Source organism: Periophthalmus magnuspinnatus, chromosome 20, assembly GCF_009829125.3.
Source record: "Periophthalmus magnuspinnatus isolate fPerMag1 chromosome 20, fPerMag1.2.pri, whole genome shotgun sequence".
Taxonomy (NCBI): Eukaryota; Metazoa; Chordata; class Actinopteri; order Gobiiformes; family Gobiidae; genus Periophthalmus; species Periophthalmus magnuspinnatus.
In genome coordinates, this window is record NC_047145.1 from 11,676,229 (window position 1) to 11,699,272 (window position 23,044).

At 37.8% G+C, this 23,044-nt stretch overlaps 1 protein-coding gene across 1 annotated transcript in view; it reads right to left on the reverse strand.

Moving 5' to 3' along the window:
* cdh7a (cadherin 7a) overlaps positions 1 to 23,044 on the reverse strand; it is a 213,835-nt gene that overhangs the window by 49,333 nt on the left and 141,458 nt on the right. The window contains exons 4-8 of the mRNA XM_055230084.1: positions 18,641 to 18,808; positions 13,718 to 13,905; positions 8,703 to 8,956; positions 6,039 to 6,175; positions 911 to 1,032 (exon numbers count right to left, since the gene is read on the reverse strand). Coding sequence (XP_055086059.1) covers positions 911 to 1,032; positions 6,039 to 6,175; positions 8,703 to 8,956; positions 13,718 to 13,905; positions 18,641 to 18,808 — 869 coding nt within the window. The remainder of the gene's footprint in view (positions 1 to 910; positions 1,033 to 6,038; positions 6,176 to 8,702; positions 8,957 to 13,717; positions 13,906 to 18,640; positions 18,809 to 23,044) is intronic.

The window sequence follows — 23,044 nt, forward strand, 5'->3', positions numbered from 1 at the left end:
TACACTGCAAAAGACAAAAGACACTGTAGACCACTGTCAAAAGCTTATCCTATTTTTAACTCTTCATTAGACTTCAACTTGTTTAACCAGCTAGACAAAATATTACAGTTATTCCTGCCAACACCACCAAAGTGACCAAGTGATCGAATGAAGACAGAATTTAACCCCCTAATAACTAGAATGACTCAGTTAACAGTAGCAACACTGTGTGGGAACAACTGATGAAGTCTGATTACACACTGGATGACAACCAGAAGGCTTTAGAAATGGGATAAATGAAACACACCACCAGACATGCCGTTTGAGAGCAACACATTACAACATAGTTAAAATTATCTAGAACTGTAATGTGTTTTTAAAATATAATATAAGAATTAAGGGTACACTATGAAACTTTTCTGGTGGAGTGTCCAATACCTGCTTTTCTTCATAGAGATGTTATAACTCCATCTTAAATATTCCATGTAATTGCATTAAACTTATCTTTTTGCCTCTCTGTAGATCTGACCAGTGGGATTAACTTTGTCTTTATGGAGATAGTTTTATGCCCTACTGTGTAACATTCCAGGCTAAGCAATATCATCTCCATGGCGACAAGCAGGTGGCTGACCCTCTATCAGGAAATTTACATATGAATTCAGTTTTAAACTCCCTTAAATGTCATGTGTTTGAAGCATGACAACAGCTGCAATACCTGACCCAAACCCCCCGTGGACGTGTCTCGCACTAATGATTCCATCTCTCCACAATAACCTCTGAATTTGATATTTTTTCTTTTCTTTCTCCTTTCGTTTCTTTTCTGAAGCAGAAGAAAGCTTTTTAATGACTTTGGAGCTCAGCGGGGGGGCCTATGTGACTCAGAACAAAGAGCGATGGTAAACTTCAAGCCAGCCGAACGCGTGGGTCTTACCTGTCCAGGCATGGAGTTCTCACACAGGAGCGTCTCGTAGTCTATGGCAAAAACCGGAGCATTGTCATTGATGTCCAGAACAGTGACCAAAGCAATACCGCGTCCGATCTGCGTAGGGTCCTCTGCAAGAAAGGAACAGAGATTTCACTGTAAACTGTAAAAAAACTGATTTTTTAGAGCAAAATGTGTCTTGGCCCTGCTCAGATATACTGTATAAAAAGCTTTTAGGGTCAAACTAAGCCAGCTGTATACGGCATCTAATTATTAAACATTTTATTGTCAGAGAATCAGAAAGTGCGCTGTTAGCATAGTGGTTGTTGTTAGTGTTATCGTGACACAAAACGTGATTTGTGCTTATAAATGCATTGTGGTGAATAATTAGGATGCTCAGAATGCATAAGAAATAACTTCGGACCACTGCAAACTGTCTAACTAGTTAATTTTCATGTTTTTAAGACAATACAAATCTGATAGAGCACTTTTATTCTTTTTATAGCAGGTATTAAAGACCAGTGGTTTTCCAAGTACCAAACAGGACTAGGTCTAAATCAAAAACTGGATTAAAGTTCCATATTAGGATTGCGTCAAAGCAAAGAATGTTTAGATCTATTTCAGTTACTCATGTTAAAACCAGAAAGATATTCGTTTTCAATCAGGATTAAAAACGACATAAACGATGACTAAACCAAAATATATTTTGGCTACATAAGGATTATAAGGTTTATAAAGTCTAAAAGGTCTACCCAAAAAACACACTAAGATTTAACTATATATAACAAATACTATGCCAAAACCACCATGCACCTATTTTAAAACAGGATTCAACCAGATCTCAACCTGGACTAAACTAGATGCAAGAAAAGGTTGAAATTATTTTTACAGTTGGACTAAGCCAGGTCTAAACCAGGTCAAATCCTGGACTAAATGGCTGCAAAAATACCATATGAATATAAGGACTAAAATGGGACTAGACCAGGACTAAAACAGAACTCGATGAGGCTAAACCGAGCTCAAACTACAGTTTTCTACCACATCTACAAGTTGAACCCAAAACAACACCAGGACTAAGTTGTTCTAAAACAGAACAGACCTAAACCAGGGCTTAAAAACTCTTAACAAAACCATGACTAAAATAAGTCTAGACAAAAACTTTACCAAAGGACAACTAATACTGAACCAAATTAGTCTTGAACTGCTGTGGACCCTGAGTTCCGCCATTAGAAGAAACTTTCATTTCTGCTCCTGCTTAAAGCGCCAGGCCAAATTATGGAATATCGATCGTCTTTCTGTGATTTTAATTAGTGAGAACAGAGCAGAGGGAAAGTGCCGGGCTAATGAAATATACCACGTGCTTCTGACAACTGCTGCACAAATGAGTTTAAGTTTTCAACCAAAGTGGCTAAAATCTGGCCAAAGGTCTTTCAATTATTTAGAGCAAGAAGGTTAGCTTCTCTCGCAATTCGAATATCTTTGACACGACGCAGTTCAATAAAGCTGCACTATGTAGGGGCACCATCAGCTTCTCCACGTCTCCATGGAGATATTATTGCCTTTCCTCAAATGTTCCACAGTATGAAATGGAAACAGTATTAAACGTACGTATCTATCTCCAGGAAAACAGGTGACTTTATAAGGCCAAGTAACAGGTGAGATCTATGGAGAGGAGACCCCACTCACAGCAAGAATGTATCTTTTTCAAGGCAATAAAGTTAATAAATGCAAAATAGATTAGTTTATTGGCATAATGTGGAGACAAGCAGGTGGCAGACCCTCCATTAGAAAGTTACATGGTGCATCTTTACTTCTGTCCCAGGAAAAAAAAGAAAAAAGTGGGCTTAGCATGATATTGGCCCGGTTAGCATAATATATACATTTTTATCATGGTAGAACAAACAGGGATACACAATGACAGTAATGAACATTGCTACTCATCATTCAAGAGTCAGTTGGACTTTTTGTCTTGAGTCCAGAATACACTTCTCTAAAACTCCTGGTGACTCTCCAATGGGCATGACTGACAGGTGAATTAGCCAATCAGGGAAATGCATGGTCTGTTCATATTAAAACAAATATGTATGATATCAAAAAATATCAAAAGGGACTAAAACATATCATGGATTTCTGCAGAATCAATGAGCAAAGTACTAAACTGTTAATTTGAGGTGAGAGAAATGTATTTTTGTTTATAAATTACGCGCTATCTGATATCCTGCTGTGTAAAACATACACAAAGATATTATTATGGATTTGCCAGGGAATTGGACTGTAGTAGACTCTAGTATTTCAATCCAAATGGCGCTGCATGGACAGAAGCTGAAAAACTGAACTGAAACAGTCCAAGTGTTGCTTCTAACTGACAAAGATGATAAAATAGCCTGACTGCTTTGAAAGTTCTATCAAAGTTTGGGGCTATTCGGGGATTACACCCACACACGCCCCTCATCGCGGACAGCATGACAGAGGGGCTGACGACCTGCTACATATTTCAAAACCAGATCAAAACTTGTTTACCAGAAAGCCACTAGAATTAGAACTGGCGAAAGGACTTGACTGGAGATTTTCAATGGGAGTCACGGGTTGACAACAACTTCCGAACACTGTCACGAACCTGCCAGTTAGAGATGGGTTAATGGCAATGTTTTGGGACTGGACAGTTGTTTAGTGTGGGTGGGTGCAGTGTCCATGGGTGACACGTCGGGTGACATTCTAGCCATGCTCATGTGACACCCATAAAAAGGACATGCACCGCCCCGGGTCACTCACTTGTTGTCATCGTGTGGGCTGGAAGGGCAATGAGTGACTGTGATGCTAATGCACAAAATACCCCTACTCCACCGAATGTCTGTGCCAATACAAGCCACTGAGAAGAGACATTACTATGAAAACGCTGGTACTGTGAGGGTACTGTAAAAAGGTAGTATTTTATGAGTTAAAATATGAATCTAGCTTTACATATGAGTTGAATTGATTTAAATGGGCTATACACATTTTTTCACGTAAGTACATTTTGTTTTGTCCCAGTACAGATTTATTGTAAACGCAACTCTTATGGTCAAAATGCAACTGTTGTGTGCTGTCTGCATCTAATTACAGTACCGTTGGTGTGCTGTTAGCATGCTAGTTGCTGCTTGCTTTAAGATACTTCAATAATGGGTTTAGAAAATTGAACATAAAACTAACATATCTTGAATATACAAGTATAATAATCTAAGTCAGTGTTTTTCAAACTGTGGCATCAAAATTCTGATGTTTAAAGATACTGTACCTGATTTTTATCGTCTTAAAACCACGAAGAAAATAACTAGTTCATTTCAAACAGTTTGCAGTGGTCCAAACTTATTCCTCACATGCATTCAGACCACCCTAATTATTCACCACAATGAGTTTATAAGTGCTTTTCACAACTTTCCTGTTTATTAGACAATAAAACTGTGTTGGTTGAACTGCTTATACAATATATCTGTCCTGGGCCAAGACGAATTTTGCACAAATACATGGTGAGAATAACAGCTACAAGTAAGCTAAACATCTCTAATCTAAAGCCAAAATATTTCACCACAAGAGACCTACGTGCCTCTATTTGAAAACAATATCAAGTATAATGTTCTGAACGGAAGTCTTTTATAACGCACTCTTTTTTTGCAGTGTTTGTAGTAGTCCGAGACCACAATAGACATTTTTAGAGCAGGGAACAGCGCCTCCTTGTCTCTCCGTGTCAGTGCACGAGGGGCCGCGCTGACATTCGCTACGATGTCTGTTATTATGTGGCGCGTTGGATGCTTTGGTGCTATATCAGTCAGGCCTCACACTCGGATCAACAGAGGAACCGTGTGTGTGTCTGTGCAGTGTCAGATGTAAATAAAAACTCGTCTTTAAAGCCTGGGGATGATAAAAAAGGCGGTTTGAAAGAAAGAAATGAGCGTGCGGCTTTTAGATATGACGACAGAGGGGAAGAGAGGAGAGAGGGAGAGAGAGGTGGTTGTCTTTTAGAGCTGGTGTGATGTTTGAAAGCATAGAGTGTGTGGAGAGGTGAGGAGCAGACTTAGGCTAACTGCAATTTGAGTTCTCAGAAGAAACTATGGCTAGACTGGATGTTATATGATACTTAAAGAGACTGGATATAGCCTGTGCTCTTACAGTTTAAAAAAAAAAATTACAACCATAACTGAACCTGGGTTGCCAGTCCCTCAAAGTGCAGATAGAGGACAAATACAAGTTTTTTTTTCCCATTCTCAGTATATGGACAGACTATGTGAAATCTCAGACCCTCCATAATTCACTCACTGAGCTGAAGAGGCAGCACTAGCACTGATTAATGATTGACTGCGGGTACTAGGGTTTAGGTAGTGATGATTCAGATGAAAGAGTGTAATTTTAGGTTTAAACCAACTAGATTTCAGTGATCCTTCAAGTCCCAACAGTACCCAACAGTGACATGTTCAAGGACCCGTCTCCAAATCTTGAACTAGTCTCAGTCAGGACGACCTTAGCTGGAAGATTTTACCTGTGGTGCATTTTTGGATTGATGGAAACCTACCCAGACACGGGGAGAAGCATGCAAACTCCACATAGAAAGACCCGGACAGTGTGGGAGTTGAACCTGGAAACTTCTTGCTGCAGGCGAGAGTGTTAGTCACGCCAATATTCCGGTGGCTTACATTTTATAAACTGACTAGTGCTTACAAATACCCTAACTTTTGAAAGAAAAGTGGACCTACACCATATAATAAGATAATCCAATCTTTCCAAGCAGAGGCACCATCACTTTGAGCTGCTAATGGTCCCAGCAACCTTTTGGAAAAGTTCAGGAGACCATTTCGAGATGCCGAATGGTTAGCAATTACCAACACAATGTAACACGTTTTACTGCAACATCTTGGTTCTATTCTGGGTAATGTCAACGGTTCAGACAAGACCTCGAGTATGGCATTCAATAACACTTAGCTACAATGCTTCACTAAGAGGATCAGGTCTGGAAGAGTTATAACACAGCCCAGAACATCATACTAAATCGGAAATAAAAATACGTAGATAAATAAAACACAATAATAATGTATGTAACAAAGTCTAGGTTTACCATAATATGATTTGTAACATGTTTTCTTATTTCTTATCCATTCAGACTTACGACTCTCGATGGCAAAGATGGTAAGGTTGTGCACAGAATTGGCCTCCCGGTCAAGAGGTTTAGCAGTGCTGATGATTCCACTGAGGGCATCCACGTTAAAGAAGCGCTCCAAGTCTGTGTTTCTGTCAATGGAATACCTGGCAACACAAGAAGCCACAGTCAGTATCTTTAGAGCTAAAAGGAACACAATGGAGATGATGCAAAACAATGCTTTTCAATGCACTAACAGGACAACAAGAAGAGTAGAAATCTATCACTTTACACATATTTAAGTATTATTGGAAGATATTCTGAAGGTTACAGATATATTGCATTAGATAGAAGTTTAAAAAAGCACTATGTACCTTTTCTGGAAGCGGGTCCACCATCCGGTTGTCTCTATGAAGATGTTATTGCTTTGTCCAGAATAACCTCCAGTATGGCATTAAACTTACCTTTCTTCATGAAGACACCGCTAGTGACATACCAGATCAAACAATAACATCTCCACGGAGACAAGCAGGTTGCAGATCCTCCACCAGTAAAGTTGCATAGTGCAACTTTAAGTTAATAAGTAATAAGTGTTGAATGCAGTTATAATGCATTAGTCATGGGTGGGTCTTTTCCAGGAGGTACAATGGCTGGGGGAATGGTTCTAACTTGATGTTGAACCCAGGCTAATGTTTTAGTTTGAAAATGTAATATCCTACATGACTCTACTACTACAGATGAATTATTTTATTTTTTTTTCCATAGCTTTAATGCTGTTGCTTGCATAGTTTTTATTTACTTTTATCTGCTAATCATCGCTGCATTATATGTATTTGTTCATTTATTAAACATCTGAATGTGTTATAAAATTAGCTTTAGGTGTAATAACATGATCTGCAGGCCTAAACGGTACCTTAACATTTTATTGCAACTTGGTCTGAACTTTCTATTTCTTTTTGATTGTAATTAGATTTCCAGATTGTCCACCAAACGTATAGATAATACATCCCAGCAGACTTAACTTTGACCAGTTTGGAGTCTCATGATCATTAATAACCCGAGCACATATTTCACACTCATGAAACAAAAATCCATTAAACGTTGATCATTCTGAAATCCCTCCTCTCCCCAATCGCACAACCAAACCTTTTCAACAGACACAAGCTAGTACTTCTGTGCAAAAATTACAACTTCAATTAGCCTACATCCAAAGGGTATTATTGCAATGTAATTTGACTCTTGTGAGTGCATTAGTTCCACAATCACTTCCATTTCAACAGATGTAGTGAAATACGTTGCAGACTCTGATAACAGTCGCGGGGGCAAAAAGAGCCAATTTGCGATGACAATAGTGCCGTAATTTGATTTTCTGATTAAGATTACTAACAATCCAAACAGCATGAGGGTGAACACCGTACAATTTTCATTCAATTAATAATACCAAAGGTTTGTTTGAGTGTGAAATGCCATGCTACAATGTCAGACTCAACCCATTCAAGAGGAATGCCCTTCTCATGGTCAAGATGGCATTTCGCTTTTGCAAATGTGGCAGCATTTGGCCCTTTACACCATCTGCTAGTGGATATGTGGGACCAAAAGCGACAAAAAGACCTGGAATGTTTGTATAATGTGATGTATGGGGCAGTGCCAACAGGGTGACAGTGGACAAAGTTGCTGGTTTGATTCCTTTAAAAACTTGTGGATAAGAGACACCCCCAACTTTGTGTGAATGTGTTGTGTGAATGAGAGATGATGATGGTTGTAGATGTTGTTGGTGCAGATTGGCAGTCATGTCTTAGATCAGGGCAGCTGAGGCAACAATATTACCTAGGGTTAAACAATTTATCTACCGGTAATTGCTATTTTTCTGATACTGTGATATAATTTGACATTTTTTTGTGATTATAGGATTGTGTTCAAAGTCATATAATTTACTCCAGGAGAATTGTCAAATAGGCCTATTAACTGACAAACTAATACAAAAAACAAACTTTAGTACACATTTGTACAGATCTAAACTGTAGGATTACACGCTGCTTTGCAGAATCAAATTGAGATTTTGATTTGATTTTGATTAAACTTGCAGCCCTAATAGTAGCATTTGGAAACTATGAGTGTCCAAAAAGTGCTATATAAATGTAATGCATAATATTTGTTCAAGGTCTATTGTCATGTTATGTTAAGGTAAAATGTATAGTTATATATAATGATGACTTATGTGACTATGGAATTCACAATTATGATTAAACGTATGTTGAAATATTATACAATTATATTTAAAGTATAAAATCTATGGAACAGGCCCAACATAAATACCTCCCTCTGCCATGGTCTGAAAACACATCAAGTAAAAGAATTTGTGGTGGGAAAACTCAACTAAAATGTAAGTTTCTCACATTTTAGTGAACAAGTGAGTAAAATTATTTGAAACAAACTTTTTAATTAGGGCTCTGCAATTCATAAAATTTTGTCAGTGACCTACAGTCAGTAAAAGTCAGCGGTTTGGAGCACAGTTCAGACTTTGGAAGAACAAATTTGACTTTTCTGTATTAAATTCCAATTATTAAAAGTAAAATTTGTAATCTTTAGGAAATTATTATTTTTATTTATTTAAGACAAAATTAAATAAAAGGGAAAATTGTGATCAGTCAGTGTCATAATCCACAGCTCTACTTCTCAGGAGTATTATCTGACCTGATGGCACTGTTGCTGTTGTCTGGATCATGCGCCGACACTCTTCCAATGGAGGTTCCAACCCGTGCATCCTCCGACACGACCATGCGGCTGAAGGGGGCGGAGAAAACCGGGGGCTCGTTCACGTCCTCCACGGTCACCTTTACCGATGTGGTGTCACTGAACGGACCCAGGCTCAGGAAGGACGAGTCAATGTGGCGGTTTGTCGCCTCAATCCGCAGGGAGAAGCTGCTCTTGGTTTCAAAGTCCAACGGCTGAAAAAGAAGAAATAAAAGGCATTTAGTTCTCAAAGTGTCTGTGTAATCGAGTGGTTCTCAAAGATGTCTGTGTAATCCCTCAGTTGTCCAGGTATGATCCATAGTAAAAGAAAAATTCACATCTGTCAACTGGACAAAAAGTTGTAGGAGTGAAGAAGTGGCTTGGATGAGGATCGAAATGTCTTCACTCCTACAACTTTTTGTCTGTTTGACAGATTTGATTTTTTTCTTTTACAGTGGTTCTCAAACTTTTCACATCAAGGTCTTTCGATTAGGGATGATCGATATATCAGTTCCAATATCAGTATTGGGTGATATCAGAGTCCCTCAGTTAGGGCAGTTTCAGGGAAAGCCAAATTCTCAGGACTTTTAGGGAAGTGGAGTGAAACCGAAAGTCTGTCAGTGTGTCAGAGATATGAGATTAGTTTATTTCAGTGACACTTGTGAAAAGAAGGAGCTCACTGGTCAGCCGCCATTTAGAACAACACTGCATTTCAGTTTAGTACTTCGCTCATTTATTCCTTGTAAGCAGTCGTACTTGGTTTGATGCAGACAGACCATGCATGTTCCTGATTGCTTAATCCACCTGTCAATCACGCTTATCTAAATTTGGGGTAGATGCTTCAGTTACCAGACTCACATCTTTGTGTGCGTGTATTCTGGATCCCAGTCAACTGTATATATAGAGAGATATGAAAAATTATACAGATATACATTTTTGCTTTAATAATACCCAGGCAAAAAATAAATAAATAAATAAATAAATAAATAAAAATAAGATAAAAAAAAAAAGTTTTAACTAAATGAAATAAAAAATAAAAATAATAATAAATGTTACATATTTCTGGTTGATAAAATAAATCACATTTAATACATGAGCCCTACAGTGCATTCGGGTGCGTTCACACTTGTGTCTGTAGGGTCCTGATAATGGACCTTGTTTGCTTTTGTTCTAGTCCCGGTTCAGTCCCGTCCCAAGATTTGTTCTCCAAAGGCCTTCTGGAATTCAAACCCACCGATCCCAATTAACAACAAGCCCATTACTAACAGACATTACAATTTAACTTCGCAACTTTAAACACAGCGGCCAATTTGCTGATGGACCATAGAACTTGTCAAAGCAGGGCTATTGATTTTCCTCAAGAGCGCCATGAGTGGGATTTGTGCTCCCGACCAGATTTCTCAAACACTTTTTTCCATTGGATTTCTTGCCTGCCGTTCACAGCATATAATAAACTACCCCAAACCATTGATTCGACAGTCGCATTGTCCGTGCCTCTTGCTCCGTCTCGTAATTGTCTGGTCCGAAAACAAACAAAAGATCAAATTGCAGTGTCTGACAGAAATTGCGAGCGGTCAACAATGGCTTTTCTTCCCCCGAACGAAGAAAAAAATAGAAGCCAGAGAAATCAGCTGTCACCTCCTCAAAGTGTCCTCCAAAAGCCACACTTGGAATAAGCTGCCGACTGACGCAACCGCTCGCAACTCTTGTTCTAAATACATAAGAGTGTGTGGTAAATATTAATCGGCTTGTTTTTGTTTATGCGCCAGTGGGGTTCCTGAAAACATTTCCTGGTTGGAAGGTGACTGCAAGGAAGAGGAAATAAAAGCAAGTTGTAAATTAAAGTGTTTGAGTTGATTAAGTTTGTTGTTATTTTATGCTATAAAAACTTAAAGTGTAAATGTTAAAGGCCCCGTACTTGAGTTTTTCCACATATTTGAGCAAAATGTGTGTTGCCCCAGTACAGATATATTACATAAGCAGCTGTGGAGGTCAAAATAAGTCTGTTATGCCCTGTCTAGATCTTATAAAGTGGTTTCTTGTCCGAAAATCTGGAAGTGCATGTTAGAATGCTAAGTGTTGGTAAAACTGGGTAAACTCTGCACAAGTCTCTGAGATTTATGATGCTCAGAATGCATTGGGTAAGTGAGGAATAACTTTGGACCACTGCAAAATGTTTAAAATGAACTAGTTCTGCTTTTTATGTTTTTAAGACAGTAAAAATCAGGTAACACTTTATTATAACTATACTTTGAGTAGCCGTGAATAAATACTTATTCAACTTAGTATCTACTTAATTCATCTTAACTACAAATCAAAATCATTCTTAAAGGTGCCCTGCGTAACATTTCTAGGGGAATGTCCGCCACCTGCTTGTCTCCATGGTAATGTTATATCTTTGTCTAGAATGATCCATAGTATAAATTAAACCTGTCTATCACGAGGGAGACAAGGAGGTTACAGCACTACGCTACATTACAGTTCAGATCTGTGGAATGTCGCCCCTATTCACAGAAGGGATTACTGTATCTTTAAGCAATACAAACACTGTAACGAATCAATGCCACATGGATGTTTCATGTCATGCCATGGAAAATTATAGGCAAAGCAATAACATCTCCACTGAAACAAGTAGGTGGCAGACCCTCCACTGGAAAAGTTGCGCAGTGCACCTTTAAATATGCACTATGTTATTGCTGTTGTTGATGTTATTGCTTTGCCTGGAATGTCCCACAGTATGGCATTAACCTCATCTTGCATTTATTCAAATACAGCTGCTTTATTGTTCGAAAATAACTTGAACAACAACATGAATTCTTACTGTGAGTGGGGCCATCACAGATCTGACCCGTCACTTGTTTCTGCTAGTATCACCCACTTATCTCTTTGAGCTGTATATGCTTAATGCATCAAGCAATAACATCTCCATGGATACAAGCAGGTGTTGAACTCTTCACCAGAAAGGTTACATAGTGCACCTTTAATAAACTGTTCAGTATAAATGAAGTCTTTGTTCGTGCTTTATCAAGGGCAATTAAAGTATAGATACTTAAGGAAAAACATATCTATACAAAAATTAAATGCATTTCATTAAAACAACTCTGAATTCAAGACAAATTAACTTACTCTTCTGTTTTACACTTTAGTTACGTTATTTGACAATGTGCATAAAATAAATACATCTTGTTTAGTACTGGGTTCTAATCCTATTGGCGAAAGTGTCCAATCAGTGACTTTAAATGCGCACACAACAAAGCCAGTAAAGCCAAGTGCTACGTGAAAAACATGTGGCATTCAAAGTGCACTTGAATGCAGCGGGTCACCTTTGACAGTATTATTTTTAGCCCTAGAGATGTTTCCATAGAGAACAGCTGAAATCAACACATGCCAATCACATTTAATAAGCAGGTACTACAAGATTTAACATGCAGTGGTTGATTATTCACTTTGTATTACATATATACCTATATAATCTGTCACTGCTTATTTTTTACTTCACTTGGAGTACTTTTTTTTTTTTTGAAGGAGACATGGTGTGGAGAGGTGGATCATACTGAGTTACATTTACTTAATTACATTTACATAAGTAGCTTTCAAAAATGCAGTTGGTAGGATTTGTACAATAGTCGATAGTCTGTTGATATCGCTCCTTATTTTTGACTTAACTTTGATTAATATTGTTTTAAAGGGGACATGCTATGCATCGGTGGATTATACTGAGTTACATTTACTCAATTATATTTAGCTGAGAATGTTTAAAAAATGATGTTGGTAAAAAAATTTTTTACTAAAGCGAGAGTAATATTACTCTAAAAATATTGCAAGCACGGGTGAAACAAAATGAAGCATCGTCTGGGAATTTCACCACGGACCTTCTTGCTGTGAGATGACATATACATATACATACCTTAGAATGGCTTTTTATTTGTGCACTTTGAGTAAATACTGCCTGTAATTTGTAGAGAAGAAAGATTCCAGAGATGCAGAGAGGACCAGAAATGGTAAACAGCTGTTGCTAATAACCATTAGCTTTGTTTTGTGCAACAATTAGCATTGTTTCTTACTGGAATGTGACAGTTTATCAAAGCAACAAGCCACGCTCCATTCTTTTATAGTAATTGCTATTCTCTAAGACTGGATGCTCTGATCCACATATGCTACTGTACCTTTTTTACATTTGGAACTGTACATGGAACCATATAGGCTTTTGTACTTTTAATAAAGTAAACTACATAACTCTCTAAGAATGTTCACAATTAATTGAAATCTGTTCCAAACTATGTAATGGAGGTTTTTATACTTAACCGCACCTATAGTAAAGATATGAGAAAAAATAAATTTTTTTTTGAAATATTACCTTTGTTTCTTCCATCTGATTGGCTATTATTCAGTGGTGGCACACAACATTTAAAGCTACTGTATGTAACTTTCTAGATGTGACATGTCACCTGCATGATCACATGGTAATAACGTTCACACTTCAGAACATTGTCCATGGAAATAGATAAGCTAAAACATAACCCAGAGAAGTGAAATAAATTCAAAAAAAGCTGACGATAAACTGGAAGTTGCTTTGTGTTTGCGTTAGCTTTAGCCACATCTCACAGCGCCACAAACTTGGAATTCCTAAACATCTTTAAACAATTAAAAGTTGAATTCAGGTATTATTTAGATGTTCTTTATAAAGAAAATATTAGTTATCTTTGGGTGATGTCACTGTCTCACTGGACCCATAGTCGTGCCTGGAGCATGGAAACATGACTCGGCTGGAGGGAGCCACACCAAACAGGATCTGTGCTCCGAGCCGGCCCCAAGTGAATCATGCCAATGGAAGAGAGGTTTTACTGTGGCTTTCACCAGTTGCTTCTGTTTGGGGCTTATTTTTGTGGGGCTCTGGACTTATTTTGTCCTTTTTTGTTTTTCAAAGGTTGCTTGTTGCTTTTTCAAAATCTGGCAACCCAGCATGACCCCCTCACCCTGAGCAGCAGGATGACCCCGTCCTGGGTGTCCTCGTCTGTGGTGATGTTGAACTGTCCCGGCCCGTCTCCGTCCATGATCCTGTAGTCCATCTCCGCGTTGGACCCGATGTCTGCATCTGCTGCTTTGATCCGTGCCACCACCGACTGCACCGGTAACGACTCTGCCACTGTGTACTGGTAGTTTTCTGCAACACAGCAGAGGAGGGAGGGGTTTAGGAGACTAATATGAATAAAGACTGTAACACATTTGATCATTTTTGTTATAACTTGGGCATTATATTGATGGAAACAGTTCGCTTTTTGAAAACAAATAGAAATGATTCCAGACCTTTCTGCATTTGAACTGAAGCTGATCAAGTCTGTTCCCTCTACTTTTTAGTGTGCTGAAAAATTATACATTTCTTCATAGGAACTTACCTTTAGTTCTCAAACTTTTCTCACCTAAGGTGATACTTGGCTTTCTCAGTAGCTAAATCCTGGACTACATTAGGGCTAAACTGCAGATAGACTTGGATAAAAAAAAAAAAAGGTCTAAAACTTGACATAACCATCACTAAATAAGGTTTAACTCAAAGGAGGGCAAAAATATTAATACTTGTCTTTAAATAAAACTAAAACTAAACTTTTACACAGCATGGTCTATGGTATTACTAAGACATACGGTATCTGGATTATTGTTATATTTCTCATGTTTATCTCTTAATTGCACTGCAGGATGGTACCAATGGCTCCAAAATATTATGCATTTAACTGTTCTTGAACTTCGGTCTCGGGGCCAGAAATTCTCCATTCCAAAATCGAACAAACACAACACAAAGTAACATTAGCATAGAATTATATCAGGGGGACAAGTGATTTTTCATGTGGCAGCTGTGAAGGCCATGGAAGGAATATGAAATCATGTAATGAGAAGAAGCAGATGTAAAATCAAATGTTTTTGGCTCCGAACGCCAGCACATTTGGAGAAAGAAAAACGACAAACAAGGGAAATATGCAATTAAGAGAGAAAGAGCCATTTTCATCTATCAACGGCTTACACAAAGTCCACAAAAGTTGATCTGAATGTGTTAAACTACAAGCAAAATGTGCCAATTCCACAGAAAAAGAGTGAAAAAAGGAGCCGTTTCTTCTCCACGTCAAGAGGAGCCAGCTGAGGTGGCTCAGGCATCTGTTCCAGATGCCTCCTAGATGCCTCCAGGGATGACCCAGAACACGCCAGAGGAACTGTCTCTCGGATGGCCTGGGAACACCTTGAGAGGCCCTGGAAGAGCTGTGTTTGGATACGGAAATCTAGACCCTGGAGATATATATATATATATATATATATATATATATATATATATATATATATATATATATATATATATATATATATATATATATATGGATGGAAGAATATTTACATTTATTTCTTTTTTTGTTTTTGCTCACCTACAATAATGTTCATGTTGTGTGCGCTATACTGCTGTAGTGTCATTGGGCAAAACACTTCCCCCCTCCAGTAAGTACTTAAAAATACATATATTTTGCTGTTTTGACAAGTTAGATTTCCTTACTGGACCCTCTTTTTTTTAAACTTGTTTTAATGTTTTTGTTGTTGTTTTTTTCAGTAACTAAATGGAAGAAAAAAAAATCTATTCTAAATTCAAATATGCCTACACTGGACCATCTACAGGAAGCTTGCCAACAGGACATTGGAGTGAATATCACAGATATGCAATGGACTAAGGCCCCCAATGTCCACTCTTCTTCACTTTGTGCTGATATGGTCTACAGCAATTTAAAATTCTACAGAGTACATTTGACAAAGGCCCAACTCTCCAAAATGTTTCCTGGAGTGGACACAGGTGGACCACACTTCACTTGCCTATACCTTTTTAATATATGAGATGTATTTCTGGAGTACTTTGACAAATATGTGAATATGTGAGTATAGAGTATGTTACGTGGCATGATGAAATACAAGACATATGATGACTGGCAGAGTTGTTAGCCCTCTCTGCCCTGCAAGACTAGCATTGTAGATTTTTCTTCTCATGCCGCCTTTGTCCCAATACCAAAACTTTTTACGGATTTGTCCAAACTCCACAAGACTGTAATAGAATCCCTTTAACCCAAAGAACTTAACCTCTCCTCTCAGACAAAGGTCCACTCGCATATTCTATTAGCCCACGTTTCATTGTGCTTTACCTGACCCTGCGGATTTAAAGCACTGCTCCACAGAATAAAAGGAGACAATCATATTCACAATGATAATCTGAGCTATCACCATGTCCGGCTCATTACGACCTCCCCTCGTCTACCTCGGACACCGTCTAAATGCTAATCTGTCTGACATTGTTTGCTGCCATGTAATCTTTGTAATAGCTTTTTAATTTGCCGTGGAATAGGAGCTCTTTAGAAGGCCACCAAAAAAATGGCTTTTCATTTTTCATTTTGCCCTCACACCAGTGTGGTTAATCCCAGGACAGCGGGGAATCATAGCGCCACTTAAGTCAATAGTGGATTTTGGAATGCATTTTAATGGTAGTATAATAAAGTCAGAGCGTCATAGCCAAAAAATAAAATTACAAAATCTCACCTTGAGATATTATCCTTTTAAAGGTATGTAACTTTCTGGAGGTGGCATGTTACCTGCATGATTTCATGGAAATAGAAAGTTAAGACCATACTTCAGAACATTCTCCATGGAGATTTATGCCATACTGTGGATTATAGCCAAAGGAACAACATTTCCATGGAAACAAGCATTCTCCAGGCCAAATAAGAGATGCAAGCCAACCTGAAGTAAAGACATGTGTTTACAGTGTAATAAACACAACCAAAGAGAAATAACATGCTTTTACTTTAGTTATTTGTTGGCTAAACAGTTCCATACTGTGGCTTTAAAGGATAAATATGATGCATGAGTTGTCTTTGGCCTTTAAACATGCTCTTTTTTAGTACCTTTACTTTAGCATCTCAGGTTTTTTAACTTAAAATAATGACCATGTGTACCTTGACATCTACTGGCAGTCGAGGGAATTACCATGGGGAAAAAAAATAAGATCGCTTATAATGTAAGTGTGCAGAAGTAATGAACTTGATTTGACAGCAAACATGTTTAAAACGAGCCTGTCAATGATTTATGGACTTAGAAATTATGTGGGAGTCTCTACCTCTGCGGCAACAATCCTGGGAAAATGCAAATCATGCAATTTCTAAGACTGAAACAAGAATGAATGAAACAAAGTACAACTCGGGTTATGTTTTGGACAGGCAGAATGTCTTGCTTAGGATGTAATTGACTGCTTCTGAATGTCCATGACAAACCTAAATAATTTTCCGCAGTTAGTCAACCATGCAGCTTTATGTAAAATAAACAAATAGCAAATGCATGGTTGTCTTGCTAGCTCTGACAATAATAATGAACTTTTAAATATACAAACACACAAATAAACAAATACATAAATGCTCCAAAAAAGGTATATTACTCAATTGAAGTCATATGCAAATCTGTTTAGTCAAACTGGACCTTTTTTCCACACCTAGCAGTACCTCAAGAGCACACTGGCACACTGGTTGAACATCAAGGGGCTAATCTCTAGTTAGATTGGAAGAGTGGAGCCCATCAAAGAATGAACTGATTACTGTGTCTGTTGACAGAGAAAAAAAAAAAAAACATGGAAGAAAGAAAATAAGAATGTGAGAGGGAGAGAAAGAAAAAAGCAAGAGAAGGAAGGAAAGAAAGAAGCAGAGAGAGAAAGAGCGAGAGTGAGTGAATGAATGAGAGTGAAGAGAGAGAAAAGCGAGGGAGAAGAGAGGGAGAGAGTGTTTGATGGATGCTGAGTCCTGATGTGGAAGTGCAGTACTGGCAGCACGGTCACACTCAATTTGGAAACGGCGCAGACTTTTACTACAAAGTGAAGTCAGAAAGAGAAGAGTGTGTAGTTAGCACTTAGCACGGCCAGAGGAATAACACTGTTTAAAAATGTAATGAGTGTGCTCATTGTCGTACACTAGTGTTAATAAGAAAAGTGTTCACCGCTCTGTAGCAGATGTAATATTGTATTTTCTTATAAGAGGCAATTTACAAGTCTATTAAGCAAACAAAGAAACAGTGTATATTTAAAGTTAAGAAAGAAACTAACAAGAAACTGAATCTTGAAGACCACAGCAATTACACTTTTATAAAATGTGATTGGTTGGAAATACAAATATCTGATAATACCACATCAAATATCAAAAGTATGTATTTATGATTCAAATTTCATTGCGATTAATCTTGTGGCCATTTTTCAGTGCTTAAAGATGCATTATGGAACATTTCTAGTGGAAACAACACTAACTTGGCTCTGTAGAGATATTGTTTCTTTGAAGCATTAAACATGCATTTATTCAATTATATGTCTTGAAAAACATACTTTTCTATCATGAGTGCCTTGCCTTGCCTTTCCACAAATCTGACCTGCAACTTGGCCAAGAGGTGTCACTTGCTTGTTTCCATAGAGATTGCTAAATTGCTAAATAAGACCTTGAAAAACACACTTTTCTACCATGAGTGCTTCTGCCTTTCCACAGATCTGACCTGTAAATTGACCAAGAGGCTTCACTTGCTTGTTTCCATGTAGACAGATGCATTTAATGTCATATTGTGTAACATTCCAGGCCAAGCAGTAACATCTCTATAGAGACAAGGAAGTGGCTGAGCATTAACCAGAAAAGTTATGTAGTACTTCTTTCTCATTTCAATACATCAATAATGTAGCTGGTGGCTGTGATAAATACCTGTGCAATGCAGTTCTCGTTTATGCGACAACAACAGCGCTCCAATAAAACACTTCAAACTCATTTCTACATATAAAACTTAATCAGCTAATTAAATGCTGCCCCACATTACAAGCTAAAACCCCGCCCCTTTTTGATGACATCATGACTTACTGTGAGGGAAGCGCGGCGGGTTGTCGTTAACGTCTGTTAGCGTCACCGTGACTGAGGTGGTCCCCGAGAGTCCACCCATCTGCCCCACCATGTCTTTGGCCTGGATCACCAGCACGTACTGGTCCCTGGTCTCACGGTCCATATTCGGGAGAGCTGTTCTGATCACACCTGGAGGGGGAAAGACAATGTCAGATTAGACTCAAAAGTATCAATACTGGGGGAAAAAATAGGACAAAACTGGACCTTTTTTGAATATTTTAGAATGTGTTGCTCAGAAGTTGTATAAAACCACTTTATAACATTTAAGAAGCTACTAATATTTTTGGGGTTAAAACGTTGAACTAGAACTGAATTACTGTAGTGCTCACATTTGGAATAGATTTTACTCATTTTTGTGTCTTTTAAAATGTAATGGTGACATTTGCAAGAAAGAAAAAAAAAAGTAAGCCATCAATAGCATGTTTTATGATAATCAAAATGTGCTACTGTCTCAAGAATTTGTCCCATTACGGCAGCATAAGATACTCTCTAACTATTTATTTTAAGTTGTCTTGATAGTTTTATCTGTAGACCTTTCAAAACATAAAAAATGTAATTAAAAGTAAGGATTTGGCTAGACAAGTTTTTGCACTGTGCTTGATGAGGCACACTATTTTGCCCACGCTCTTTTCACAATGTGCGCTTTGTTCAGAACGCAACTTAACTTAACAAACATAATTTAAATTGCAGTGGTTTTCAAACTGTTACGTGAACTCCAAAGGCGGTGGTTATCTTTTAGTTTTGTCCAATTTTGGCTACGTTTTATTCCTGTTTTAAAATTTTGTTCTTATTTAATGTTGGTTTCCATCTAATTTAATTAAAGTGCCCGTATTTTACTATTTTCTGATCTATGTTATAATGTTGTTTCCTCATCAAAAACATAACTGGAGTTCTGTTTTGTTTCATTCACACGTTTAACGCAAAAATCCTGCATACTGAGGTGATCCTGCGTACTGATGAGGTAGTAAAATTTCACTTCACGGCATCACTATTTGGCTTATGATTGGCCATAGATCAACTGCTAGAAATACTTGTCCTGATCATGAAGGTTGCTGGTTCTATCTACACTCCTGGCATTTCATTTTGTTGTGTCCATAAGCAAGATCCTTTCTGTCACCTTGTCTGTGTTAATCCGTACATTTATAAAAGTGCAGTTTTAAGTAAGTAAATTCTCGGTGAGGTGTAAGAGTGCCTGTGTTTCAAGATATTTTTCACAATAAAATGATCTGTAATTGAATAAAATAATAATGAATGAAAAATTAGTTCAAAGCCAGACCGTGGAACATTCCTGGCCAAGTAATAAATTAACCATAGAGCAGATGGACCGTGCACCATGAAAAGTTGCATAATGCTTCCTTAAATCCAATGCTATGTTCAATATTTTGGTGCTAGTCCCGACCCTCATTTCCCCCAATATATTAAACTCCTTTCACCATTAATCTGGACTGTATTTCAAAATCACAATTTGAGTAAAATTAACACATTTACATGAAAAGTGGCCCTAATCCTTCAAAAGCAATCACTGCTGCTTTCACTGTTAATGACTTACCTCACAATGTGTTTTTTTTCCATTAAGTAGCTCTTAAAGATGTCGGCAGAACATAGCAGATTACTAATTAAGAGGCCCACAGAGCTGTAGCGTATGGTTAGAGAAATAAGGAATAATTCAGGGAGCTTTAACAGACTGGCAGGCTGACGGAGCACTTCAAACTGCAGCTTAGATTCCAAACATCAAACATTCTGTGTAATCCTTTCTACAAAACTGCAAAGCCCGAGGTCCAAGATATTATCATAAACCTGATCTATAATGTACACTTTGGGTGGGATTTTTTTATGCTTTTAAAGTTTTTATTTTGACACATTTTTATCTTTGAGGTTGAAAACTTATCTTTAAAATAAGCTTTGACTGTACAACTGAGCCACACGGCGACACAAGTTTACATTTAAACCAATAGAGACAACTTTGGAAATTGGAAGTTTGGAAAAAAGGTCTTAGGATCAATTAATAATGTAATATATGTGTTCAAGCATCATTGCACATATTAACACATATTATATCCCTGTTATCTTGGCCTATGTCATCAGAGGTATAATACTCCCTACAACAGCATAGACAGACTGGATGGGAATGAACAACACTAGCACCATGTCTTGAGGGTTCATGTCTCCGTGTCTCGTACTAAGTGTAAATAAACTCTTGTGTTAGAACTCCAGTGTTATGCCTCTTTCAACTCGCTACAACACTTTATTCTACAAGATGGAAACTATTCTAAACTTTCTAAATCAATTCTCAGCAGTAAACAAACCATAGCTGCCCTGGAGCGAACTGCACCAATGATCTCTCCATCGTCCAGCAATTGTCTTGCCCTAAGACACATCAATAATAATATGAACTGGCACAAGCGGGATTTGAACCATCAACCCTCAGACTTGTACCTGGTCTTAACATAAATTAACTTGATTAACTTTAGCTGTTATATGGATTGCAAAAACGTCATTAATATGTAATAAAAATTCAAGTCTCTGAAGTGCTTAATCAAACAGGCCTGGAAAATAATATAGGCCTTATATATGGGTTCATTTAAACACTGCAAACTGTAGTGCTTTTGATATTTGAATACCATTTAAATTTCCAAGCAACTCTCAACTGCGGTTCAAACTAAACCAATTTCTCGCCTCTGCCGTCTGCGTTCCCCTGCACATCTGAGCAGTCTCTCCCCTCAAAGACACAAGTCCGCACTCGGAGCCAGTAATTAAGATCAATCCGGGAACAAAGGGAGAACACATCCCAAAAGTGGGTCATCCAAATCCATGGAAAAATTCTAGCAGACTCTTGACTGTCCTTTCATCCACTCAAAAATAAACAATTCCATTAGGTGCTTAATTTTTTCCATGTATTTGAGTAAAATGTGTCTTGCCCCAGTACAATATATTGTATAAGTAGTGTGCTGTGTACTTTCTGCATCATATTATAAAGCAATGCATTGTCTTATTCGAGAATCGGGAAGTGCGCGGTTAGCATGGTAGTTGTTGTTAGCATTAGTGTTATTGTCTGTGTAATCCCTCAGTTGTTCAGGAATGATCCACAGAACCAAGAAAAATTCAAATCTGTCAACTAGAAAAAAGTTATAGGAGTGAAGACGTTTTTCTTTTACTATTACCGTGACGGCAAAAACTCCGCTCTGACCTCTGAAAGTTGTAAATAGGTCTTATAAAGTCATCCCGGTGAATCGTTAGGATGCTCGGAATGGGGAATGGGGGTAAGTGGGGAAAGCTAAATATTTAAAATGAACTAGTAAACAGTTTTTCACGCTTTCCCAGACAGCAAAAATCAGGTATAGCGCTTATAACTGTCTCCTTTTGCCATTCTAAATTAATGTCATTACATTCCCCGCAGCTACGAAAAATACTACTGGTCGCTCTATAGAAAAAGCTTGGTTGGCTAATTGAGATGACGCTGTCCACTTCTTTGCTGCGAGTGCTCTGCCAGTGGACTTACAGTGGGGCCATGATAGTGGTCGATAAAGCAATAATCCCATTCAGCTGTTTTACAAAATATGCCATTTGAGCAGAGCGTCGGGTAATGGATTGTGGTTGGAGTGGGAAATGGCGAGTCTGTTAAATGATGTCTGTGTAATCCCTCCGTCGTCCTGGTATGATCCATAGTAAAAGAAAAAATGATGACATATTAAGGGTTAGATTTGTTTTTTGAAATTCTCTTTGACGCCTTTGAACTGGTAAATTAAAGACTTGCACTTTCTTCTGATACTTAGTAATGGATCATGATTTTTTATTAATATCGATCTAAAACTGCTTAAGTACAGAACCAGGTCCAGTGGCGTTATGTTCAAAACTGCACAAGTGAGAATCCCTGGCACCTCATCGTGGCATTTCTCCTTAGCAAGCATTTAGCATCATTTAGCTTACGTGTTTTATTTTTTAAAATGGCTATGTGATATTTTTTAACAGTACATTTATGACCTGGAGACAGAAGTTTTTAAATAAACCTGTGAGCAATATGTCTTTAACATTTTAACTTTAACTTTAAGCTTTGTCTTTAACTTTTCATTTGAGCATTTAGATAATTGTGAATTACACTGGTCAACACTAAATTTATTAAGCTTTTTAGCCGATTTAGGATAATTTTGATGTGCTGAATCCAAAAATTGTGTTTGTTTGTTTACATGTATGAGTATTTTCACGTCATATGATGCAAAATTCTGTTATATTTCTTGCTATAAACAAATCCTGAAGATTTTGCATGTGCCCACTTACATTACAAGTGAATGAAATGGCTTCGACTAGAAGATCTTGCAAAAATAAGCCTGACATATTCTGCTACATCTGCGGTGAATACACCAATGT